Source organism: Oxyura jamaicensis, chromosome 10 (genome assembly GCF_011077185.1).
Source record: "Oxyura jamaicensis isolate SHBP4307 breed ruddy duck chromosome 10, BPBGC_Ojam_1.0, whole genome shotgun sequence".
NCBI classification, from domain to species: domain Eukaryota; kingdom Metazoa; phylum Chordata; class Aves; order Anseriformes; family Anatidae; genus Oxyura; species Oxyura jamaicensis.
The window spans coordinates 12,250,770-12,277,199 of record NC_048902.1 but is presented as its reverse complement, the minus strand read 5'-3'; the positions used below and the strand labels follow the sequence as shown (position 1 = coordinate 12,277,199).

General features: G+C 37.0%; 3 protein-coding genes across 16 annotated transcripts in view; 1 reads left to right on the top strand and 2 right to left on the bottom strand.

Moving 5' to 3' along the window:
- EFL1 (elongation factor like GTPase 1) overlaps positions 1–3,668 on the bottom strand; it is a 71,198-nt gene extending 67,530 nt beyond the window's left edge. The window contains exons 1-5 of one of the 2 annotated variants that reach the window (XM_035335409.1): positions 3,511–3,668; positions 3,218–3,321; positions 2,489–2,556; positions 2,228–2,312; positions 481–614 (exon numbers count right to left, since the gene is read on the bottom strand). In XM_035335409.1, the coding sequence (XP_035191300.1) occupies positions 481–614; positions 2,228–2,312; positions 2,489–2,556; positions 3,218–3,308 (378 nt within the window). In that variant the 5' untranslated portion in view covers positions 3,309–3,321; positions 3,511–3,668. Of the gene's footprint in view, positions 1–480; positions 615–2,227; positions 2,313–2,488; positions 2,557–3,217; positions 3,322–3,406; positions 3,430–3,510 lie in introns of those variants that run through there. The other variant, XM_035335410.1, reaches the window with a different exon arrangement.
- Positions 3,621–14,456, top strand: SAXO2 (stabilizer of axonemal microtubules 2). Of its 6 annotated transcripts, XM_035335416.1 has the most exons (5): positions 3,630–3,745; positions 4,010–4,363; positions 9,177–9,356; positions 10,615–10,817; positions 11,829–14,456. In XM_035335416.1, the coding sequence occupies exons 3-5, from the start codon at positions 9,334–9,336 to the stop codon at positions 12,809–12,811; spliced, it is 1,209 nt and encodes a 402-aa protein (XP_035191307.1). In that variant the 5' UTR covers positions 3,630–3,745; positions 4,010–4,363; positions 9,177–9,333; the 3' UTR covers positions 12,812–14,456. The 6 variants fall into 6 exon arrangements, with proteins under 6 accessions (XP_035191303.1, XP_035191302.1, XP_035191307.1 ...); XM_035335412.1 differs by lacking the exon at positions 4,010–4,363 and having other exon boundaries at positions 3,621–3,745; positions 9,177–9,245; XM_035335411.1 differs by lacking the exon at positions 4,010–4,363 and having other exon boundaries at positions 3,621–3,745.
- Positions 14,457–16,080: 1,624 nt separating this feature from the next.
- Positions 16,081–26,430, bottom strand: part of ADAMTSL3 (ADAMTS like 3) — a 188,763-nt gene continuing 178,413 nt past the window's right edge. For 7 of the 8 annotated variants that reach the window (XM_035335401.1, XM_035335403.1, XM_035335406.1 and 4 more), the window contains exons 27-31: positions 23,926–24,109; positions 21,160–21,364; positions 20,229–20,338; positions 18,603–18,817; positions 16,081–18,095 (exon numbers count right to left, since the gene is read on the bottom strand). In XM_035335401.1, coding sequence (XP_035191292.1) covers positions 17,986–18,095; positions 18,603–18,817; positions 20,229–20,338; positions 21,160–21,364; positions 23,926–24,109 — 824 coding nt within the window. In that variant the 3' untranslated portion in view covers positions 16,081–17,985. Of the gene's footprint in view, positions 18,096–18,602; positions 18,818–20,228; positions 20,339–21,159; positions 21,365–23,925; positions 24,110–26,430 lie in introns of those variants that run through there. The other variant, XR_004753467.1, reaches the window with a different exon arrangement.

The following is a 26,430-nucleotide window of genomic DNA, read 5'->3' as shown; positions in this document are numbered from 1 at the left end:
CATTTGACTTCGATGGTACGTAGTGTTAGTTATTAGAATTCTGCAGAAAGTATTTTAATAGCAAAAAAGCCCATGCTCCTTACAAAAGCAAGTCATGAATAAAACAAACTCAATGTTATTTTGCATTATTTTTCCCATTTTCATTACCCTATAAGCACCCATATAGTTACTACATAATTTACCTTAATACACTTATTTTTTCTTTACACAAATATTCTATTACTAGAAAAATTATATACTCACTGTTCCAACCCTAACACCCACTCACCAGCTATACTATGAAATTAACTAGCAAAACCAGGAAACTAACTATCCTCTTCCAGACCTCAAGTACACTATCATTTATTAGAAGTTGTTCAAAGCTTCTTAAAGCAGCATATATTTTATTTCTACATTATATACTTAAGACATATACGCAAGTCTGGTTTTCTTACTCGCTCTTCACTACACTTTTTCTCAATTTAATATAATTTATTTCACCTGTGGACAGACTCCTTCAACAGCATCCACCACTATGATACAACCATCACAGAGTCGGACAGCAGTAGATACTTCTGAAGAAAAATCCACGTGCCCTGGGGAATCTATTAAATTTATCAGATACTCCTGATCACCTAGGATCAAACAATAAATATTTCAGAACAGTTATTTATTTGGGCCACCTTGTTAATACTGTGCTAAACTAGTATTAATTTCTAGGGGCAAAAACTGCAGTAACTATTATGCTTAAGAAAAAATACAAATAGACCAGGAAGACTGCAGCTGCGTAATATCTAGTGGCTTATGCCTAAGCAGTTTCAATTTCACCCATCTTTAATGCCAGTCTTCACCTTTCAGTATCCAACTACCTTAAAAACAAACAAACAAAGCTAGCTTATAGCAGCATTACAAATAGATCAATAGCTAAAGCACAGGTCAACTTCCCCACAGTCTGCATTTTAAGGATAAACCAGAATTGACTGTCATTAAAGTAAATTCTATACTCTTAATAAAAAGCTTTATTTCAAAATTTGAGATTTTCTTAATAAAACACACTTACGACTCCATACTATGAAAACATCTATAAGCTATTAATAGCAGTTTTTTTCCCAATGTTTTCCAAACTACTGTCCCTCTAAACGTCTGCTTACTGAAGAGACCCCAGTCAATATTTTATGAATTTATTGCATTTACTATCAGCCACAGCCAAAATAAGAAGAAACTAACTTTCCTGTTTAAGAATTTATTTTAGAATCTAAATTTCAATAAAACAGAAAAACAACAGACATAAAAGGTTTTAACCAGAAAAGTAAGATCATTTCAGAGACAATGATAAAACAGACCTAGCTTGCAATGCTTAGCTGGAAGATCGCTGGTCTCAACTATGCTTTATAATCGTATGTAGCTGAAATGGCGATAGTAAGATGACTTATGGTGGCTTTTAAGCTTCATGCATTTTTTTTTTCTTGCACAAGCCTGTTAGTAATGTATTTCATCATGTTTATGATTCACCTAGCTGAGAGTAAAACTGGTGAGGAACATGGAGTCAGTATAGCTACGCTATATAAAACCCTCTGAACAACTCACAGCAGAGTATAACTTGCATCTTGATAATATGAGTACAGTGAGTATCTTGTACACAATTGATGTGCACATCTTATGCACAATCATTACAAAATTGTTGGTTTTTGAAGGAAGTTCTTGCCTTTAACTGACAGGATTTGAAGTCTTAAGATCAAGCATAAAGATTCAGATCTAAAGTAGAAAAAAAAGACAAAGACAACTATTCTAATTGCCTCCACTTAGAAATACGAGAATTTGACTTGTTAAATTCTACACTGCGAAGTTAGCTAGTTGCTGCGGTTTAAGAACAAAAACCATACAAAACTGAAATTATGTCCTCTATGAAAACATTAACAGCAGATTTAAAATTTTGAAGCTCATGAAACTGTGAAATATAATGATCAGAAGCTGAAGAATACTATACTGAGTACAGCTAAGTATCCAGCTGGCAGCTCTTTTCTTGCTTATTTCAAATGCCTAAAACCATTTTCCTGACACTGCGATAGAGCTTTATTATCTTGGCTAACAGTCGAATACATGCCTCAGTCTTTGCAGAACAATGGCCTAACACTGAGAAATACAGAAGTTGCAGAGAAAAAGATCTCAGCAGCAACAATGAAGATGCAGGGAAAATATATATATGTATATATATTAAAATGTATACGTGCCAGCATCAACAACTTACCTTTCTTAAAGTGCAATGAAATTGCACTAGATTTCATTGTTATTCCTCGGGTCTGTTCATCTTCTCTACTGTCTAGGTATCTAAGCTGAGTACAAAAACAAGAGAACAGGAGATAAATCTGTGGAATTATTTCACAAGTTACTTATCAATTGTCAAAAAGTGTATCTGCAAGAAAATACGGTTTAGCAAGACTAGGAGCAGATTATTTACAATCCCAATGCATACACCAGAATTTTGTTAAAAATGAGAACGTAACTCTACCTTTCCTGCTAAGCGGCTAGAGATTATTCCATTGCTAGAGATCAGACAATCAGCTAGAGTAGTTTTACCTAAAAAGGAAAATAGATTACTTAGTTTAAATAAATAGAGACAATTGAAAAAGATATGGCAATACAGTGAATGCTGACTACGTCTAGTGTTCCGAGACAGAAACATTCATCAACGTCTCATGACCTACCAACATTAATAACAGCCAGGAAAGTACAAACTAACCTAAAAAAATCAAGTGACTCAACTTCACGTGTTAGGTGCCAACAAATACATTTTTCAGAGCGGGTGTGCCTTTACCTGCTATGACCAGAAAAGTAAACGAAATAGCAAACCGTACTTCAGAACTGCGATATATCATGGAATTAGACAAAAGATTGGTGTCATAAAACAAGAGTTGATTATTTTCACCTACATAACACGCTTCCACTAAGTAAACGTAGAAATAAAACAGACCACCTAACGCAGGCACGTATTTAACTTATGTCAGCATTTGTCATTATAAAAATGGAAAACGTTCAGCTATTTCAAGGTGTTAAATACTCAAGTGCTTGAAGGACAAGCTGCATGAGGATGAAGTTAACGCGCAACAGACAAAATTTACTTCTCAGAGTCAGGATTACGCCGGTTTAAAGCCGAACCCATGAGTGCCCCCAAACACCTCGCCACCTCCCAAACCGCGGCCGAACTCCCCAGGTTTCCACCACCACCACCCCGTCCTACCGTGATCCACGTGCGCCAAGATGCAGATATTCCTGATCCCTGACGTCTTCCTCTGGAGGCCCGCCATCCTCCCCGCGCCGGCCAGGACCATGGCTGGTGCCCCTGTGAAGGCAGCGGAGCAGTTAAGTTACCCACGACACGCGAGGCGACATTTTCCTAACTACCCAACCTGCGACCGGGGCCACTCACGGGGCACAGGAGCCCGCCTACACGCCACCCTCCACCCCGGGTCCCCTTTTCCCCCTTCCCTCTGAAGTAACGCGCCCGGCACCCCACCCCACCCCACCTCAGCTCAGCTCCCTGCCTGCTCCGCGCCGCCCGCACCCGGAAGCCCGCTCCGGCTCCGCTCCGGTTCCGCTCCGGTTCCGCTCCCGCTCCGCTCCCGCCCCCCACTGCGTGACGTCAGACGGAGGCCGGCCGGGGCCCTGCCCGCGCGACGCCGTTGCCATGGAGCGTCCCCACGGTTACCGCGGCGGCCGCGGGGAAGATGGCGCCGCCGCGCTGCCTGTGCGCCATTTGCACCTGCGGGTGAGCGCCGCGGCTCCCGGGGAGGGCTGAGGGGAGGGAATCGGGGCTGCTACCGGGACCCACGGCCGGCAGCAAGGGGAGCTGCGGTGCCGCGGGGGGAGCCGGCGGGTTTCGGAGGGGTGCTGCGGGGTGGGACCTCACGGGACGGGGTCCCCAGGGCACGGCTGGTGGGCGCCCAGCGGGACTCAGCTGGGGGATCTGTGGGCTTGAGGTCAGCACTCTTCGTGCTTTCACGTTCTTCCCTGTGTCAGCTTCAAAAACCAGAAGCGTAGTCGTCCTGGAATTGGCACCTTATCACCACGTTAAAGGATTCAGAGTTTTATATTTTAAAAAATAATAATAATAATTAAAAAACCCCTCATGCCGCAAAATTCATCCTGAGATCACGCGTGTCACTGCTGAGGGCACGCTGAGACCTGAGTAGTTCCCGAAGACCTGAGGAATTTTTTCTACTTCAACAATCCTCTCTTCTTGCAATATTTGTGGCAGGAAAGTGGACAAGTAACAATTCCAAAAACCAAGTTCTCTTAGGACCAAGCAGGTACCTCCCTCACGGCACGTTTTGGTGCAGGAGGTCCGTCTGTCTGTCCCCCAGCCACATCCAACCCCCGGACAGAGGTACGACAGTGGCAGCATGTAAAGCTTCTCACAGGTGGAGTTTGCTCCGTAAAATTGTTTCAAAATGTGTAACTTAATGAAGAATTAGAGCACTTTGTTTTCATGGAGAGGTATCAGCTCTGGCTCAGGCTCAAGTACAAAGATGCTGAGGTAAGGCTATCAGACAGCAGAGAGCGAGCTTCAGCTCAGCGGAAAATTCTCAAATCAAAGGCCCACTAGAATAATACAAACTAATTTAATAAAACATGCACAAAACACATGGTTTAAAATAAACATCACTGACATCTTTGTAGTCAGTGAAACAAACCTCAGCCGTTCCTGGTTCAGCCAGCGCGTTGTGTTTGCTGGGGCATAGCTATGGAGTTTGTGTGTCCAGGAGAACACTGGTCGCTTGGCACCGTTACTTGGATATTGCAGTGCATATAAGAAGAGATTTCAAAGGGAACAAAAGCATTAATGTTTTGTACAAGTTATCATTTAGTAATTTGCAGGAAATTTAATGGAGATGTAATTACTGTTTCATTCTAAATATTAAAACAGGTTACATGTGCAGTTATTTATTCACAGAAGGAAAAAAAAAAAAAAAAAACACAGAAAAATTTACACATGAGAGGCAGGAAAGTCAGTAAGAGAGAACTTTATTTGGCTTTTTACAAGGGGTCTCCAAAATTCCAGAATTACATTTTTTTTGCATTGTGACATGCATAATTCACTCATTTAAAGTTCACATCTGAGTGCCATTTTTGCATACTTTGGGTTTGCAGTCTTAAATTCTTAGTATTAAAATAATTCTTAAATATTTTTAAGAATCTATTCAGATTCCTTTTCCTTAGACTGATTCAATGTCCGTGCTTATAAAGTGTTCATTTTCAAAATCAACAAATAATTGCAATGCCAAAAAACACTGGAAGTGTACCCAATGCTGAGCGTGCTCAAAGATCAGTTTGCAAAAGGTACAATACTTCTCACGACCTGTGATGGGGACTTCTGTAGTTTTACTAACTGTCATAATTTCTGTCATCATCAGCTTAAGACTTATGCAGCAGCATCAGATGTTACCAATGTGGTACAACAAACATTTTCAAGCTGCTATGGTAAAGATACAAGTCTGTTTGCTTGTGGGTTTTTTTGGTAGTTGTTTTTGTTTTTTAATAAACCACAAAAATGCTCTCATAACTGTATTATGCAAAGTAATGCTTGGGTTCTATGTTGTTTCCTAAGATGTTCCAGATCTATTTATTTAAAAGTGGTATATTTTTAATGTGGAAAAATCACGAGCTAGTTTTACTTGGGTTTAATCCATAAAAAGAAGGAAATACTTTTATTTTTATATTTCCCATAGGTTCCAAACACATTAATTTCATACAAGAGAAAACTGCCCCCTGCTAGCATGTACAGTCAGGCTTCAGATCACTGGCTCAATAGAAACGCCTAGCAGCAAATAAAGGATGTTCAAATCTGGCCTCCCAAGGAAGAATAAAGCCCCTAGGTAGATGAACTCTCTGTACTCAGGAATAGTGTTTGTCTACCGTAACATATAATTGTGACGTGCAAGAGCACAGAAATGTAGTTTTATCTTCTTTATTTGCCAGCCCTTCCTCTTTATTGCATTTTTGTTGTAATTTTCTTAAAAATCTTGATTTAAGTTAAAAGGAAGAATATTCTAAAATAGGGGAATACATTAAACCTTTAGTCTGACAACACAAGTACATGCAAACCCACTAAAATCTACCAGGTCTCCTGTCAAATACTAGGAAAACTGATAACCCTCAAAAAATACAACATCCACGTGGAACTTCTGTCTTTTCAGACCATGCTATGTATCATAGCATGTACATCGACAGTTAAAAAAAAGAAAAAAAGAGATTTTTCTTTTTGTAATAAGTTGTTTATCATGATAAGTATTAAAACTTCTCTCATTATTAGTCTAATTCTCTTGGAGGAAAATGCTCTGTGGGAAAATTTCAAGGCTCTTGCTGGCACTGTATAAAAAAACAACAGCATGTGCCAGATCCTACGTAAGTGAAATTCAACATCATTCTGTTAAAATAATCAGAGCAATAGCATTTGGCACCAGAGACCCAGTAGGCTGTGAATTTTATCTTGCTGAGGTTCTGTTCAGACATTATGAAAGTCATAAGTAATTAGTCCCCCTCAAAGAAGGGAAAAAATAATAATCCGTTAAAGCAGGCATCTGTCAGTGGTGGGGGAAGGCATGTTAGCACCACAGCCATTTGAATATCAGTAACTCTGGGGCTGAAGTTAAGATAACTGCAAGTAAGGCATTTAAAATACCCAGTTTCTCAAGGAGTTCTGGGCATATTGTAAGCAACGTATTTCATTTATCAGAGCTGTAATTTGTCTTCTCTGTTTGATGATTCTTAGCACAGAGTCTCTAGGGAGCTGCGATGCCCTGTGTGATCAGTTTTAGGTAGTTGCTATCTAAATGAAAACTTGGTTTAAGTCAGACAACATCCAAAAGTAGCTTTATTGGTTAACTAAAAGAAGCAAACAACAACCACAACAAAAACAACACAATCAAATCTCTTCTTCAAATCTAACTTGCATTTATATTAAGGCAATTTTATGGCGTCTTTAAGCCTAAAATCTGCTTTGGGATGTTGTCCTACTGACAGTTCTTTCACAACACAGGAAGGAGGACGTAGGACCCTCCTGAACAGTCCCATCTGAACCTAAGTAACTTTGTGCATAGTTAGAGGCTGTTCCGAATTATTTCATATGCTAGAAATTATTTGGATCAAGGACACTCGATTCATCAATGAATTCTAAAGCAGTTACAAAGACTTCTTTCCTTGGAGAGGTACATCAGATTGCTTTACCAGACTTCAGCTCTATGCTCACTCTGCAAAGATCATTTTTCTGCTGTTTCTGTTGTAGCATGCCCATTCAGCAACGGGGGGATGCTCTGACAATATTGCTTAGACAACAGTGACAGCTCAGTCTGTAAAGTCCTGTGATACCAAAGCAGAGGAGGTGTTTTCTTTGGTGATTGCTCTTCTGGATTGGCTTATGGCAAAATAAAGATTGTCAAAAATGAAGTTTTTATAGATGAGCATTGTTTGTTTCAAACTTGTTTAAACTGTATGCTTGAATATGCAAAGAACATAATGATTTGATACCATGTATTTCAACTGGCTTTCAAAACATATATTCAATGGTTTCTTTGCTTAGCTCTTATTTTTAAATGTTATATGACACAGCATGCCGTGTTTGTACTTAGAAAATTATTACTATGGTAACAGCTGAATTTCATGGGCAATGTAGTGGCAAGCAAGCAGCATGCTGGGAAATAGTACTCATCTCCTTGTTTTCCTGCCTTTCCTGTTCTTTCCCTGCTGTGTTCTGAACACAGCAATCTCAATGCTTGCTTGACTGTCCCTTGACTTTGATTGGAAAGGAGTAAGTACCCCAGGCTTTGAAAGGATATGCCTTCTTAGGCAGGGCTACTTTGGTCCTCATTTATTGCCCCTCAACTGACAAAGTCAGGCAGCCCAAACTAACACCAGCTCTAGGGATCTCCGGTTCCAGATGACTTCAGTCCAGATGACTTGTCTTGTCCTTCATGCCTGTTTCTGTATTTTATTTTACCCTGCTTTAATTCATTTTTTCTTTCTACTTCATATTTAGTACTAGCTAAATTTCTCTGCAGACTTTTGAACTATTCCTTGTGTATCTGGCTTACTGAAACTTGAATTTGCACCCAGCAAGAGCTGTACACTTTTACCCTTTTAATTCTGTTGTTATTTTTCTGTTTGTACAGACTTTCCCAAGATTCATTTTAAAAGTTGCGCTTTAGTTCCTGTTATTCCCCTGTGCTTGTATCTGAACCAGTATTGCGAATTATCAGCCACAAGTAGGAGAAACAACTTTCATTATTTATCTCCTTAAAGAAGAGATTAAATAATAATCCCATGTGAGCTGAAATAAAAAATTAAAACTATGTTTGAAATTTACCACGGAGATGCAAGTGCCTATTATAAAAATTAAAACGGATCTTATGTTTTCTTTATTGCCTGGAAAATCTTAACACATGCATTTTAATTTCATGCATATTTTACACAAAACAAGGCCTAAGTAAATAATTAATACAAGTCATTATATACTTCTTATCATCTTTTAACACACTGATGTCATTAAAATAGGTATTACACCTATCAATCAGATGCAATTGGAATAACACCTATTAAGAAAAAGTGATGTTCACACTTTAAAAAAAAATAGTTTGGGGGATAGTTGGTTTAATCGGCACTTGGAAAAAAAAGAGGTTAGAAAGTCAGAAATAGCGGAGTGCTGGAACTGCAAGTGCGATTTCCCAGCACTAAAATGTTACTCACAAAGGGTTAATCAAGAGTTGTGGTGAAAAGAAGTGAGTAGGTGCATAGAAGTTAAACGATAAAGATGAGGGAAAACAGTAAGAAAGAGAGACTATCAGAGGAGCAAGCAGAAGAGTTATTTATTTCTACATGAGTAGTAATATCATTAGAGATTTAAAGAAAAAAAAAGAGGAAAGCCTCTTGATGGTAGCCATTGTCTAGATGGCTGACATCAACTCCATCCATCCTCTATTCTGTACAAGGGGCATACTGAAACTGCTAATTACTGTTAGTATACCATGCTCTGGGACCTGTACCATTAGCACAATATTTGGTGTTTTTGTTGCTCAGAAAAGACTTTGAACACAAACTGACATTGTTCAATCTTCCTCACTTGTTATTCATTCTCAGTAAATCAGACGTTTTTTCCCCTTAAATGAAATTATTCAAAATGATCTAATCTGATGTGTTTTACCCAGGCGCCATCGCTGCCCTCATAAACCCACAAGGATTTATGATAATGGACAACAGCCGTGCCTCACAACAGAGTATGTGGAAAAATATCCCGAGTATACCAACATCTCTCCTGCCCGGAGCCTTAAGCCAAAACAAGAGTACCAAGTGCATCATGGGAAAATGGAAGGAATTACAACATTTAAGTAAACATTTTAAACCAACGTTTTACAATTACTTTATAAAGTTTCTCATACTTTCTCATTTAAGGGGGGGACGGCATATTGTATTGCAATTGTTTTCAAAACACAATTATCGCATCCCTTAATCTTTTAGTGTATTTAAATGCAAACTTTTGAGTGTAGAAATACATTTATCATAAAAGATCATCAAAAATAGTGAAGTGGACACACAAAAAAGATTTGGATTCTCTACTGCCTGTTTTACCTGTAAAGATGATCCCAAATTTTTGTCACTGTCCTGCCTGTTTTAGGAATCTAGGTTTCATCTAGCCTGAAAAAGCATGACAAAGTGGGGAACTTTGTGTGGGATAGCTGTGCGATATTTGAGGTAGCAGGGAAAACAAAACATTTTAGAAAAAGAAACAGGGATTTGGGATTTTGTTCAGACTGTTCTAAAAGGTTTGTTCTAAAAGTTTGAAGAAAACCAACTGTAAAGGGGTTCAGTAGGTCTGTCCCATCAGTGCACAAATTCTGATGTCAAGCTTACAGAATTAAAAAGCATCTTTCAAAAAGTTAGTAACAGAGCACTCGTTCAGTATTTAATAATAATAACATGACATGAGCGTAACCTTTTCTTCTTTATTTTATGCACTATGTGCAACAGGTGAAACTTCATTTCTGTTTATAAAAAAGCTAAAGGGACATGCAGAGAAAGGTCAAATGCCCTTCTGCAAAGCTGTTTGTGTACTACATGTACTGTTTATACACCTATATATATATATATATAATATAAACCCATTTTATGTAATGTGCCTGTATAAAAATGATACATGAGATCCACAGTGAAATAAATGTTCTTTCTGTTTATATTCTGCTCTCCTCATGCAATTAGTAAATGTTGCCAAATGTTGTCAAACACCTGTGGTAGTTTGAGCTTTGCTCTGTTTCTGCTTTCTGGATCATTTCTTTGTAAAATTATAGCAACTTTTTCTATTCTCCTTTCAAATAGTTTAAAGAATATTTTTAATCTGGGAACAAGACTTGGTGTGTTGAAGAAGTTTTTTCACCTTAACCTTTGAATAAAGGCCACATCAGAGACCCTAAATTTATGTAGTATGGTTTCCTTTCCTCCTTCTTACCCTCTAACATATTATATTGATTGATTTTTCAGAGTAAACATTGCAAGTTGTTGTTTTTCCATATAATGGAAAAGCGACAAGAGTGACTTCATCACTTATTAAAAATACATTTTTAACAAGTGTTTCCCTCTTCCCCAATTCAGGTCTGATTATTTGCCGTATGATACCGTGAAACGACCTTTTCGTGTACAAGAAGAGTATAAACCAAAGACTGGAGAGAGAGAACTGGGAACCACATACCAGAAAGATTATAATGCTCATAAAATACAACCAGTGACATTAGTAAGACCTTTAGAGAGAAAACACACTATGGGAGGAAAATTGGATACCATACCAACATATCAAGGTAATAATATATGCTGCCTTTAGACAGAGAAATAAACAAAGATGAAAGTACTATTCTGAGTTATCTACGTTAGCAATGTGAAACTGGATTTCTTAGTTTGGGCTAGAGAGTAAAACATAATGGAAAGTGGGCGATAATGCTTTAATATGTTCAGCACTCCATTTGGTTAGAGCTGACATGGGTTCTAAAGAAAAAACCTTCTCTAGGTTTCTTGGGGTAGAAGGAGAGAAATTAACATACACCTGTTAGGCTATCTCAGCCATAAATTGATTGTAATTAAAGTGACAATATGTCTTTCAGATAGTTTTAGCTCAGATAGCACAGTGTTTTTCCACAGTGTAGGTCAAAAGTTGATTTTAGATTTCTTTCTCCTGTGTCGTATAGCTTGCATATCATCCTATTAATGATCTGTCTTGACAGAAGTTTTCCTATTACAAGCGTCAGTATAAAGGCACTAAATCTTCTTTAAAGTCATTCTGGCAAGTAACGTTGATATTCTGTATAAAAGCATAAATGTTTATATATAAAACATGTAACTCAATTTGTTACATGTACTGCATCGGACCCACAGTTAAAAGCATGTAAAAATAAATGATATGATCTACTAGAGATGCAAGGATGAAAATCAAGATGAGGAAAGATACAGATAGTAAGAGATAACAAGAACCAAATACAGCTATTAAATGCTTGGTGCAAACGAACAGAGAGAACTTAATAGGTACATGTAACATTTTCTCTTTTCTCAAAGAAGTTGTCAAAATAAGGCAACTTGTACATTTTTTTGTCTGCTTTTTACATTTTTTTGTCTGCTTTTATCACACCAATAATAGAAGACAGATTTATCATATCATAAACACACAGATAATATTACCATTCTCAATTATATCCATTTCCTTTGGTTTGCAAGGTTTCGTACTAGAAGTTGGTTTAATTTTAAAGGAATGCTCCTAAGTAATAAGACTTATATGTTATTTCTGTTGAAGTTTTTGAAGTTTTGTTTTTGCCTTAAAGATGACTATAGGTCATGGGAAGTTCAAAGAAGGGAACCTAGTAAGGTGGACCATATATACCATCCACCTACAGAGAAGTTTGGAAATTCTACTACATTTCAAGATGACTTTGCTCCTAGGGAACTGAATCCCAGACAAAGTTATAAACCTCTACACGTGGCCAAACTTTCAGATGTGCCTTTTGATAGTACTACGAGCCATCGCACTTCTTATATTGCTCATCAACTGGCACCAAAATTTGTGAAATCAAAAGAAGAGTACAGACCAAACAACCAACCCTTTGAAGATCTCACAACCCACCGGAATGATTTTAAAGGGCTAGCTGGACCACTTGCTAAAAGCTGCAAGCCTGAAAATGCCAAAGTCATATCCAATGCTCATTTTAATGGAGTCACTGAATTCCAGGATCGTTTTCAGCCATGGTTGGTCTCCTTGCCTGAGGTCCGCAAAACAAAAGAGTACATTCCTCCCCCAGGCAGCATGGATTTTAACTCCACAAGCCATCTTGATTATGTAAAACATGCGATTTCTCCTGCTGTCCCCATACGACCAATTTCTAATGCAAGAATAACCAATGCTCCCTTCCAAGGGAATACTACTATGAAGGAAGACTTTAAAGCTTGGGACATCTGTCAACAAGAAATGATTAAGAAACAACAGGAAATTCCAAAACCCACAGGGAAATTCTATGATTTAACTACATTCAAATCTCATTACATACCACATCAGATCATTCCAGCGCAAAGTTTCAAACCTGTACAGGTTACTCTTCCTAATCCAGCCCATTTTCAAGACGAAACCATGTATCGCACAGAATATACTCCAAAGAAACAGGAGATCTGCCCAGCAAATTATCCATCTCCTCCAGGTTATGTCTATGTAAATACAGATTCTCATGGTCATAAATTTTTCCGCCAGCTTACGCCTGAATTTTCTGAGTTAAATAGTAATCAAATTCCAAAGGAAGTAGCTGTTGTGTCATAATACTTAAATGTAATATTCTGAACATCCTGGTGAAACAATTGGGATCTTTAGTTTTCTTTAAATCACATTAAAAGGGAATTAAATAATGCAAATTTTGATTTTAAAAGCATTTAAGCTGATAGTTTGATGAAAATCAAAGGAAAAACAAAAGTTTACTAGAAGACTTAAAAATTTGCCTGGTTTTATAGGAATGGTCTTACATGGAATCTACCCTTTTTTGACTGTGCCTTCTAATTTCCTTGACTTCCCAGATTTAATCATGTTCCATCTCAACATGCTTATACGTTTTTTTCTGATCTTCTGCAAATCAAATAATTGTTTTTGCAAAATAGCAAAGCTTTTGATAAAAGCGGTTTTTTTCATAGTAAGCAAATAAAGCCATAATACTAATTCATCCCAGTTTTTAATCTCATTAAGACTTTGAGTAATTTGATATGAGTTTGTTTTTTTCTTTACTTTTTTTTTTTTTTTTTTTTGGTCCAAATTATATTATGAGATAGCATTTTATGCCACCTAGGCATTTCTAAAAACCTGGGTTTTGCTTTGTCATTGTTACTTTTCTTCCACCTGCTTCAGAGTATAAAGGTCACCTTGTAATTTCTGATAGCAATTAACAAAAAGTAACCTTGCTTTTTCTGTACATATACATGAAATCACTTTGACATACATCAGGTCTATAAACTCCAATCCCTAATTTGCCAGATACAAAGCTTTGGACATGCTAAATGTTTCTCCTTCCCTAGTAATTTTTAAACTTGGCGTGCAAATTAAATCAAAAATTTCTCAAAGAGATTTCACAGATGAATGTTTTTCAAGTTATAATGCAGATGGTCAGAAAGAGAAGAGAATAAGGCTCAAAAACCCATCCACAACAATTTTTGATCCTGCTACCTGATTTATAAAGCTACGCAGCCTTTTATCACTGCCAAAGTTCATTGCTGAGGCAGTCTAAAGAAAAAAATGGGAAAAAAAAATATAAAAAGTTGTATGTAGAAAAACAAAAAATAATGTAAAAGTTAAAACAAACAGAGTCAACTGAGATGCACCACCAAGAGCCTGGCTTCAGACTGTCTGCTATTCAAAAATTACTTGTGAGGAATATGAAGGAAACAAAATTTTAATAGAAATTGTATACATAATTATTATGTTTCTGTATAAACTACTTGTGTAAACAACTTATGTCTTCACCTGGTTTTGGTAAATCTAGATGAACTAATTTCAGTCCTGTTATTTCATGAGTTAAGCAAGTCCCAATAAATCCTTTTGTGATTAACAGTATTTATCATTTTCTATCACAGTACTGCAGTATGGCTTTTTTCAGTATTGCATATCTTGTACGTATTGGTTTGGGAAAATCATTTGGGTTCTGAATAATTATGTACTAGTATTTCATAAAACAAATCACCCATGAGTGGACTAAGATCAGTGATGGAAAGATGTTGAAAGTAGGAACTGGATTGTACACAAGGAAAAAACCTGAACTGAACATATTAGCTGCATGTAAAGCATTGCATGACAAGGCTCCAGACGGTATTAGAGCACTGGTTATTTTTAGGTAATTTCTCTCTTTGTACTATGTTTTTGTAATATGATCTACTCTGTTAATGAAGCAACAATTCAATTAAACTTTTCTCACTGAAGATTATTCATTTCACCAGTTGACAGACGTGTTTTGTATTGGGCACAAGTAAAAACAGTGTAAATCTGTGATGTCCTAAAATCATGACAGGACAAAATCCAGTTCATTATCATCTTTCTGTATCTCAGAAAGTACAGATACCTTTTCCTCACAAAAAATTGAGTCATTCTCTGTCTAGCCACAAATGAAGAAACAAAGTCAAAACATCCCACAATTATACCTGCCCAACTCTATTTCATACACGCAGTATTGGTTCCTTGTGAGAAGTTGACAGAAACTCTTTAATGTTCTCCCAGTTCTCCTTTCTAGGGAGGAAGACTCATTGAGAAATGCAACCTGAATCCGTGAAGTTATGCATGCCTGTGTGTTCTGCTGAAAATGGCTCGTCCTCAGGGTCTACGAGTTAGCCTCAGATGCGTTTTGTAATATTCACAGCTGTTTTTGTAGTTAAGTCACTTCCCCTCTCCCCCTCCCCCCCAAAAAAGTAAAATAAATTAAAAAAAAACAAACAAACAAACAAAAAAAAACAAAACAAAAAAAAAACACGTGGGTAGGCATTTGCTGCCACCTAACAGCACAGCACAAAACATTTTGAGAGGAAGTGAAGGGCATATTCAGATACATTTAACAGTTCCTCTGCAAATGTGTTTGAAGATTTTTTTTGGGTGGAGGGAGCATATTCCCTTTCATTTTGAACTTAATGTTTTCCCCTAAATTTAGTAGTAAAAGAGAACAGCCTTTATTACATTACAGTTGAAAGAGCCACACCCTAGAGATTGTGCTTCCAGGAAAGCATCAAATGATATTATAAACCTTTAGACAGTATTCAATATATAAGGTCAACTTTTTCATAAGCAACATATTGAAATGCACAGAAAATGAAGAGCAGGCTGGAAAACTAATATTTCTCAAAATAACAGCTGTTAAAAGAGTATTTTATGATGTCATGCTAAGCCAAGATGTAAAAACGGAAGTTACTCGTAGATCCAATAGCTATTCCAAAAGTGCTCTTCATGCACTATGCTATATGTCATTATTATTATTATTATTTGTAAGACTATAGAGAAAGAATGAGTTGGTGACAAAAAGAAAATGAAATAGACCTGTGCCCGTTAGCAAGTGTTACCATCTAGGGTAATGCTAAAACACTGTTTCATTGCTAGGCATTTTCAACTTGTAATACAGAAATCTTCTTACTAAAGACTATTATACATATTGGCTATTCTGAACCAAATTTATTACTATAGCTATTGCCATCATCCAAGTATAAAACGTAGAGCTGTTCTGTTGGCTCTAAACAAGCTCTGCTCGGTGCAGTACTGAAGGCCTGGCAAAGAAACATAACTTTATTCCACCTTTTTACAGAATCGCGATTCTTGATTTCAGCGAGTCAGAGTTGACTTATTTGGATCTCGGCAAAATCTCCCCACTTTTTCAGTCAGGCAACATTTATGCTGCCTCTTAACACCAGTGCAAAGCTGAGAATCTGTCTGGTAATTGTCAAAAATAAGAACTAACCTTAGCTTTGAAAATCCCAGAATTATGGACATGGTAGAATAGAATAATCCTTGGAATAAAAGCATAGCTACTGTGAAAGTCACAGTAATAAAAAATATCTGGGTAATCAAGATGTTGAATAATCAAAGTAGAGTTTATTTTAGAAATATCAAAACTACGTTCAAGAAAGCTAAGTATTAGACATCTTCAGTTACTGGAGAAGCAATAAAATAATCTACAGAGGAATGTCATGCCAAGTGCAATAACAAACATTTACAGCACAGCTTCTGTATATCATGCATACTTAACCAAAGACAAAATTAAAGCAACAAAAGAATGCTATGTGTTAACATTTGAAAACTTTAAATATAAAGGAAAAACATGAATAAGAAATTTTGGTAATAAGAAAAAATATATGTCCAAAAATCTTTATTAAACACTGTACAAAACAAAATATTGCACTTTTAAATCAGACAATAAATATCTACAAAAGTATCTTACAAATGTTTTTCTTTTAATTTAAAAAACAAAACAAAACAAAACAAAAAAACTACTTAAACAATCAAGACCCATTGCTGATTAAAAAGGTAATGGTCAGGAATATCTTCTCCTTGCAGTCAGCCTTGGACACAATAGTCCACATTAAACATTTTCTATACAGTAGTGCTAATCTAATTTTCAGTGATGCAAACCCATTGTGCAGGAATGCTGTTTCTAAAACTGACAGCATGCCCACTAAATAGAATGTAGTGTGGTTCAGTAATGTAACACCAGATCCAAAACAAGACTCACATTCGGCCTCCAACATGTGCAGTAGTGTGGAAAAGAAAAACATACAAAAGAAAAAGCTATCTGCTGCCTCCTATGGGGTTCTCTGCTTACAGCCCGAATGAAACATCATCTGTGATGCAGAAAAATAATATACCCAGGAATATTGTAATCAGAATTTATCAACTTGCAAAGACTTGCTTGGTTCATGCTCATGATGAAAAGTCATCTTGATGGAAAATTGCTCAAAATAGACTTTCTGTACTTGCCTGTCTTCATAATTAATATTTCTTCCTTGGACATTTTTCCCCATTAATAAAGTATTTATTCAAGACAAAATCTGACAGGCGTGTTTGGCTAATTACTGGCTCCCCATTTGACTACATGCAAGAGAACAGTGCTCACAAATGTTTCTTTCACAGCTCTGACAAGGAAGCCTTGTTTCTAATTTAAAATCAGTAGAGAAGTCTAATCATGCCAGAACTTCGATTGTACTTCAATGACTGGAGCAGAAGAATAGAAACAATGGAAAATGACACTTCATTTATTCAAAACAGATCTATTGCTGTTTTGAAAATGATACCAGCATCTACGACGTCTTTTACTGCATGCACATAAATGCAAGCACAGAAAATGAAATGTACTTCTGTGCATCCATCTGACAGCTAATCTCAGTCAAACATCCTGTGAGACGGACCCTTAGGCTCTTGCTGGTTATGAAAATGAAGTAACTGCCAAAAAGTTTACAGCTACAAGCCACAGCTTCTATGAATTCAAAAATCATGTTAAATTTGATAAAGCAATAATAATAATAATAATAATAAAAACTAGGGGTCACTCATTGCTGCATTCCAAAATTATTCAAGGGATTTTGTGACTGTCTTTCTCAGAAGTTAAGAACGGTAAGCACTACCTGGTGCTTTTAAAGATAATGCTATTCCCCTGATAAAATTATAACATGTTGGCCTGTAAAATTTTACAGATGATTTGCTATGTTACTGTCTTCCTTATCCTGACACAAAAATATTTAAAACATTGTTAAAAATGTTTAAAAGTTCAATTACAAAGAGTGGATAATAAAAGATCCCAGAAAAAATACCCTGTCCAGCATATCCATCTGCAATACTGTTTTTTCATTAGCCCCATGTTTTCATTTAACTGTTATGACTAATGTCTGATTTATTTACAAGTACATAATTTGAGCAGGCTAGTGTAATGAACCTCTCTTCCCATCTCTTCACTGCAGCGTCATGAACTTTCCACAGAAGAGTTACTTTTCTTGACATGACCGACAACATCTTTGTTTGTAGATGTCTATCAAGCATAACTTTAGCTGCTTTACAAATGTACAGTAGTGAGTTGTATCCTTGCATTCGCCTTCTGAAAAATATATTTAAATATTAAAAGACTTTATAATGGACAAAAGATAAATAGTAGAATTAATCATCATAATTGTAAACAACTGATGGATTCCTGGAAGCTTTCTAATTATTTTACTTTGCATTTCTGAGAACAGCTAAAGTAGGTCACGAATAAGAGGTGTGATCTCACTGCATTTATTTCAGAGAACTACCCCACCTTTCAGGAATTAGCAGCTTGTTCAGAGACTCATGAATGAGTCACAACTGGCAGACTTGTAGGGAAGTTTGCATAAAACAACTTCCTAAAAATCCTGTTTCTAAAAGTACTTTTAAGGTTTTAATATCAAATTGGCCTAGTCGTGAAGAAAAATAACCCCAGCATTACAAAGTGTTCCTTGGAGAGCTAAGTTTTACCTTTGAGATGTACAACCAAATGCTTGTAAAATCATTAGTGTACAATTGTGAGTCACTAATTTAAATGCTACAAACTATTACTATGCTCAGATATAAATAAGTATTTACATACTGCCACAGGATGTGACATTGCAGTGCTGCCAGGTCACCGGTCTCTTCTTCCATCCACAATACTGATCAGCCACAGGTTGGTTGTTCTTTCTGTGTACACAGTACACTCGTCTTGACTGAAATCCACTCCCACAGTCCACACTGCAAGGCCTCCAAGGCCCTGTCCGCCAATAGACGTCACATGCCTCTGAAGAACAGTTTCTTCTGACAGCAGGTCTGCAGAGGAAAACAAATGGCAGCTAAATGTTTGCTTTTGTGCTAAACTCTTATTCACAGAATCACAGAACCACAGAATGGACCAAGGGACAGAAGGGACTCTGCTCATCACACGTTATTAGGCCACGTTAATCAAGGCCATCTCCAGTCACGTCCTTAATGTGTCCAAGGACAGAGACTCCAAAACTGTTCTGGGCAGCCTCTTTCTGTATCTGAGAACCCTCAGAGTAAAAAGTTTTTCAGACGTTGAATTTCTGTACTTCAAATCATGCCCATTCATCATGCATCACTCGTGACAAAAGACAAGCCACTGTTTATTTAAACCAGTTCCTAAAACCTGGAACAGAAAAAATATTTTACCTTTAGGAAAATTTTATTAACCCTGAATAGTTGCATTGTGGATGTTGTAGGTGCTTTTTATCCATAACCTCTCTCATAAACACAAGTAAAACTTCCATGCTGACACAGAACCTTCTTACATGTCTGAAGCTGCCAAAGGGAAATCCTGTCTCTTACTTGTAAATGGAAGTTTCACCATTTATTCAATGCAGCCAAGATTTCATGATAACAATTCACATGTATGTACTCTTAGAGAGAATGACTGGGTAATCATTGCCCTACCTATGCATTTGCTCAGAAACAAGGTTTTGTTCCCTCAGAAACTCATGTTCAGTTTTAATGTCTTTAATTCAGATTTTTTGAGGTTACAGTGTTTTATGGACACTGCCATCTATCCATGCACTATAGCATAGCCCCAAGAGATTAAAATTCTCAGGAGCCATAAAGTCTTTACTTTTCCTTTTAAAATGAGTTACTTAGAGACAGTAAAACAAACAGTTCTCACAAAAATAAATAAAAATGAAAAAAAAAATAATGCATAACTTGTGGTAAGAAAAAAAATCACACACTCATTCATTCAGTTTTTATCCCAAACACATCCCTCATAGCACACCCTTAGAGGTGGAATTAAATCTATTTATATGGATAAATACCCTTTATTTTTGTAATTATAAAGTAACAGATTTACATGGTCTAAAAATAAGGCCCAGGAAAACCCTTACACTGTGAAATCTAGTCCCAAACAGACCAGAATAAAATTGTATCAGGAAAGAATTAGCAGTAATAAGAAAGTTACAACAGATCACTCCAATTTCTGCTTTCTTTGGGAATCAAGATTCTCTCACTCTTTTTCTAGCTTTTCTAGTCATTAGCACAGAGGAGGACACTGATCAAATTCATTACCTGCCTTGGGTTCCTGAATTTGTCCAGTGTACACAAAGGGATGACTTATTGTCTCCTTTCTTGTGTTTGATTTGTAAGAAGAATTTGAATATTTATACTGCATTGATGATATTTTATCTGTATTTTGATATATAGAGACTCTTAACTTGTACTGCTTTGAACTGCATACCTCTTTCTTTCATCACAAGAAGAATTTGGCACCAAAGATCCGTTATGAAGTTGACATACAAAGTGGCGATGCTGAAAACCTACAGGGAGGCCTATACAGCGACCAGAACACTAAGAAGAGACAAAAGGGTGAGGGGAAAGAAAAAGAAACAACCAAGTTAGTAATGACAGAATCACCCCTCTAGGCAGTTATCCAATTGCACAACACAGTCATAATTCTTGATCTGTATCTCTGTCTTCAACCCTCAGTTCATATTCTCAGTTCACACTTCTCCGAGATACTGACTTTCCTACTGAACCATAAAGCTAAATCCATCATCTATTCTCTCATCCTGTCTGTAACATCCTTTCTCCAACTCTGACAAATTCAACATTGCCTTGCTAATATCTGTATCCAGAATGTGAGAACAGCATTTCTCCATCATTACTTTGTTCATTGAATACTAAATATTGCATTAATAATTGTCAAAGCTATATCAAAATAAACACAAGTTTACTGCACAAACAAAAATGCAATAGGAAAGCAAAGTTCTCTATATTTTGTAATGGCAACTGTTTCTGAAGCACACATCTTTCTTTGAGGACTTCGCAAGTTCTGCTATGTGACCTGTGTATTTATAAGACTGCAATAAAAGCAATATACTAGTTTAAAAATGGAGTATGTAATAATGGATTAGCTTATAAAACTGAAACTAATGTTTGGTTTTCAGGTTTGGTTTAAGCACATTCTGCTTATATTGCCTTCTCTTTGATGAATAAAATTAACACAAACTGAAACAAGGATTTGTTATTCACTGTACTGAAAGGTAATTACAACTAGTGCCACATAGCTCTTCCTATGTGCAATAGATTACAGATATTCAGACAATGGTATGATGACACTGATGTGCTTTTATAATATAAGGAGTCTCCAGACAAACTGTGTAACTTACTTGTCCTTTTGTCTGCGTTGTCCCTGCTGAACATGAATAACCCGTACAGGGTTTCCTTCCCACAGGACGATCCTGGTGCACACAAGCATCTGGTAGGAGTGTCACCACACTCCCACTGGCTTTTACTTGTTGACAAGTTATTTGGCGATAGCAAAATCCATTGCCACAAGTTGCAGAGCACTCAGACCACGGACCAGTTACCCACCTACAGGATGCAGAGACATTTACAGCAGATAAGAAAGCACTGGAACCTTGCTGGTAATTTGCAGTGGTAGTAGTGGTAGTTTGCAAATAAAAATCAAGACCACCCACCTTTGTAAGTTTTAGGTGGATAAATAGAACTTTGGTGTGAGAAAATGTAGAATATGCTTATTCAGTTGTTGTGCAAGATCTTATAAACTTGGTTAACCGATGACCTCTAAGATGTATTGTAGCTCAATGTATGCTGACTGAAGTTACACTGTTTGTTACCCAGAAGGTTACATTAGGTAAACCCTATAGGCCCTGCTGGATTTATCATTTTAGCAGGAAGCACAGCATGCTATTCATAACTTGCAAAATGGATGGTACTGATTTAGTTACTACTAATGTAACAGGTGTCATAACTCATCCAAATTTATTACATCAAGATCCTGCTAGATAATGGCCGAAGGAGAACATTTTATTTATTGATTAGAAGTTGCAGAGATTTATTTTGCCTTTGCAGCTAAGAACAATACCAGGGAAGAAGCAAGTGGTAATATAATTTATTCTACTTCATCTTTTCATAAATCTAGGCTAGAAAAATGGAATGGGACTTTACTTGTAGCACAACTGCAATAACAGGAAAAATATTCTGTTCTCTTTAGCAATTATGTCATTTTCTTACAGTCAAAGAGCTCATATAAATTCAAGGAAGTTTAATCTTTTACAGTCTGGACTCGTTTTTTTTTTTTTTTTTCTCCTTTTTAAAGCTCAAGTACTTTTGCAAATATTTGGTGCAATGCATGCACAGCAACTCAACAATGCTCAAATTTGGCAAACACTTAAAACACAAGTTACATGCCTAAACCCTTGTATTTGCTTAGCTGTACTTGTATGCTGTGCTGGAGAGAAGTGGATTAAACATATGCAAGATATTTTGAATAATAAATGCCCATGACACTGACTGTACATCTTAGGCCTACATAATTCTAGATACTCTCTAAACAGTTGCCGTAGGATGAAAGATGGTGCAAAAATCGGGGAATAGGGAAATGGAAGGGGAAGTCTGACCAATTTGCACTTCTTTCCCTGGTCAGTAACCACAGCAAAGGGGGAGAGCTTGGAGGCACCTGACACAGGGCTGTTTTCCAGGCACCTGGGATGCTCCTCCTGTGTAGGAAGCATGGGCTACTTCATAACACAAAAACAATTTACATGGTAACACACGTGTAATTCTAAGTATCATTAACCTATGCTAGTATACACACAATTTCTTTCTACTGATTAACACACAAAGCCAAATTAAAAGCCAAATAAATCTAAGCAATTTATTAAGGGAGAATTTAGTATATTTAGCTGTCTGAAATAAGTACTTAATTTTTATGGTGATTACTCTGGCTTCAGTGTTACTCAGATCATTAAGTCATGCACTGCAGCCCACTAAATGCATGGCCTTTGCTTAGGGGAGCACTGGGCCCCCAAGTATCCTCACAATTCTGTCTCATTGCTCTGAATGGACAGATTTTAGAGGGAAACCTGCAGCTGAGTCTATGTTTCAAACTATTAGTTCTATTTTAGTATTTTTCCACTGGCAAAAAGTTCACATGTTATGGGCTGGCTGGAATACAGACTCGCAATTTAGGATGATCTGTTTTTTTGGCTGCTAATAAAGAAATATAAACAAATTTCTCCTGATATTTATCTGTTGCTATGTTTTCTGTATTTAGAAAAAGAGTTTGGAACATACTGGCAAGATGCACTCCCACAATGTCAGTTAAGGTCTTAACACTTCTCTCCAAAAATTTTCCAGTGAGGGACAGCTCCAAAATGTGTGCATGACTTTTCATTCCTCATGGATTTTATGTTGCTGACAGTGATGGCCAATCCTTTTAAGCAACGGAAAACACTTTTTTTGGAGGATGCCTGTGGGATTTCCTGCTAGAAACCTAGAGCAACGCCTTGCTGAGCTGGAATGCTCAGTGCAACCCACCAAACCCGTATGTAACATTTTGGAATCAGATGTTGTGGTGGTATACTAGCCTGTGATATAAATATTTTCTGCTCCAAGATCACACAGTACACTAGTTTATCCAGACAGAAAATTGGCAGAGAAGCGTGTGCAAGGAGTGACACCGTGGTGAGGAGTCATTGGAGACAAAATAGGCATTCCACAGTAAACACACTGCTCTGAGCTTCTCTGCTAGCATGGAAGGAGAGGAAGCGAACACAAGATTCCACTCATGAGCATCTCGTCTGCTTTAAACATGAGTTTTCTGTCAGGGCATTGACACAAATTCCACAAAACTAGCACATCACAGTATCTCAGAGAAGCTTCCAGCTTTGCTTTCAAATATGGTAGCAGCATGACTTGCTGCAGCAGCATGTTGTACACACAGCTAATTTATTCAGCTGAATCAAGAGTTCTCCTGCTTGCTTGTGATCCATTTCACACCTCTCTTGCTTTAGGGTTCATGATGAAATAATACCCACAGTTTAGACTTGCAGTACACAGAAACAACTTCAGGATATTTTAAGTGTGTTTTAACACTTGGAGCACATGGAAATATGGTAGAAAGGAGTTACCTGGCAGGGCAGTCATCTATGTTGCATGACTGGTAAATAATCGCTGGCTTTTGCAGATGTCCGCATAACGATTCATTTACTTTCTGCTTCTCTGAATTCACACACTGTGGTCTTCTGAAGCAGGTGCCTGAATTGCCACAGGTAGCAGAGCAAGTGCTCCACTCAGCATATTCCCATTTATAATCTAATTATCAGAAAAGAAAGGCAATTGTAAGCAGTGTGAGAGAGAGGCACTATACATTGTAACTGCATCACATTTTAATTGATATGGCAGCATATTGTGTCAGCTAGACAGACACCATGCTCTCTGTAGAAAAGCAAATATTTCAGCATTGTGAAAGGGGACCATAAACCAAAGTAGAATTTAGTCCTACCCAGCTTCCCCAAAAGTTCAGCCTCTACATATGAGCATGAAGCTCTCTAGAAGGCAAATGGGATCAGCACATGTGCACTTGCAGGGCAGAACCTGGCTCACAGTAGGAACTGATGAACTTCTTTTATAACTTTCATAACATTTTTATACAATGAGCATTAAAAAGAGGAAATTGTAAATCAGGCTCTCAAGGGTTCCTGCTGTTCTACAGCAAGTTTATTCTGAAGAAAACTCATCTTACTCCAGACACTTCACATAATTTCAAGATTTAAAAGAAAACTATACTAAACTATACAAAATTACTTAATGCATAAATAATTTGCTACTGAGGCATCTGGCAAGATGAAAATGAAATTTGTTTTAAAGACCATTTTATATTAAAAATCAATCACCTCTAACAATTACTACCTTTATATGTAGTCACAATTCCACACTTACCCCTTCCCCCCATTTTTTTTTTTTGACACTTGGTAAAAGATGAAGTACTATGCAATGTTGACAGATTTTTATGTGATCACAGAAGGAGTCAGATTTTTCTGTAATAACCAAGAATAATTGATAGCTACCAGCTGTGTCCACAGGCTCGTTCTTCCAGCACATAATGAATTCTTTAACTTATTGTTTTTCAATGTTTCCTTATTACTTCTGGGTTTCTTAAAATAATACAAAAGGGCCCTTTTCAAAGTAGAAACAGTTAAATTTACTGACTGCAACTATGATGGAGAGACTGTATTGTTTGTTTAACTAGGATGATACTGCTCAGAAGTGCCCTCAATATGCCTACTGTGCAAAAACCACCGAAGGAGATTTTGCAGTCTCAAAAAGGGATGGGTATTGCAGTGATGAAATGTTCACATAAGCAACAATCAGAGTTAAGGCTCCTGCCTGGAAAATGGAACCCCCCAAAATACTGAGCAGCCTCACTGGAAAGGGCATTAGACAACCAAAAGGTAGTTTCAGCTGGACACCAGTGACTGATAGTTTGATACCTGGCTAGACCCACTCAGAAATTCCAACTTTAATGAGACCTATATTAGGACCAAGGCCTGGATACATTTTTTGATAAATTCTATAAGGATTATTTATGATTAATTTCATTAACATTTTGATTTACTTTTCATTTCATACTTATTATCAAAATAGCTACCCTTTATCTGTAACTTTAACCTTGCTGCCCCATGCGTACAGAGCCAGTCCCACTCATACAGGTAATCCCCGGGCAGATACTGGTTATACACTCGTACACAGCAGAGGGGATTTGCAAGTTCTGATCTTAAAGCTTCTTTCAGTCCTTATCACATAAACAGTAAGCTGAATCATATTGACGGGATAATAGATAAATCACGTATGAGAACTTTCAATTTCAACAGATACTTTTCAAACCTGTTTTGCATTCTCTGTATAACAAATGGTTTACCGTTGGGTTGTGTTTTTTTTTTTAACTGTCAATTGGAGTTTGGTGTTTTTTTTCTGCCAGAATCTTAGAATCTACATTCCTAACTCTATTTTTAAAAGCCCATCAATTATAACGCAATTACTTTCCAAATCTCTTTAAATATTTACAAACTCCATAAAATGTTTGAAGACACAGTTGATTGTCCTGCTGGTGCACATGTAAGACATGTGCTCTGCAAATCCATCTACGATTCTCAGTTCAACACCTCCAAGTACATTACATTGGAGGACATTACAAAATGTTCTTGAAAATTTGAAACTGAAATTGATAATGACTATGCAGCGTGCTCTACTTACTACATTGATATGTTTAGGGGTGACTACAATAAGATGTCAACCACATTATTGCAATCATATCACCTTGCATGACATCAAAAAATATCAATTTAAATCATTTTGATCATAATTAATGTATTTATAAAGATAGCCTCAAAGTCAGTTTTCTTTCTTTTTGGTGGGCTATTATGGTAGCAGTTTGCATGATTTGCTGAGGAGGAAACTCAGAAAACCTGCCTGATTTAAAATTGTTTAAAGCAGCAAAACACCAAATTGGGCTACATCCTCTCAGATTCGCAGCTACAGAGTTAAGAAATGGGAGAGACCACATGGTATTAAGTCCTGCTCCTACACACATTACTGCCCATATTCAACTCTGGGTATGAACATCACCTATTAGC

Coding starts and splice junctions, on each gene's coding strand:
- SAXO2 (XM_035335411.1), top strand. CDS start 3,705: ATGGCGCCGCCGCGCTGCCTGTGCGCCATTTGCACCTGCGG. Junction 3,746..9,176: donor TGCGCCATTTGCACCTGCGG/GTGAGCGCCGCG, acceptor TGTTTTACCCAG/GCGCCATCGCTGCCCTCATA. Junction 9,357..10,614: donor GAAGGAATTACAACATTTAA/GTAAACATTTTA, acceptor TCCCCAATTCAG/GTCTGATTATTTGCCGTATG.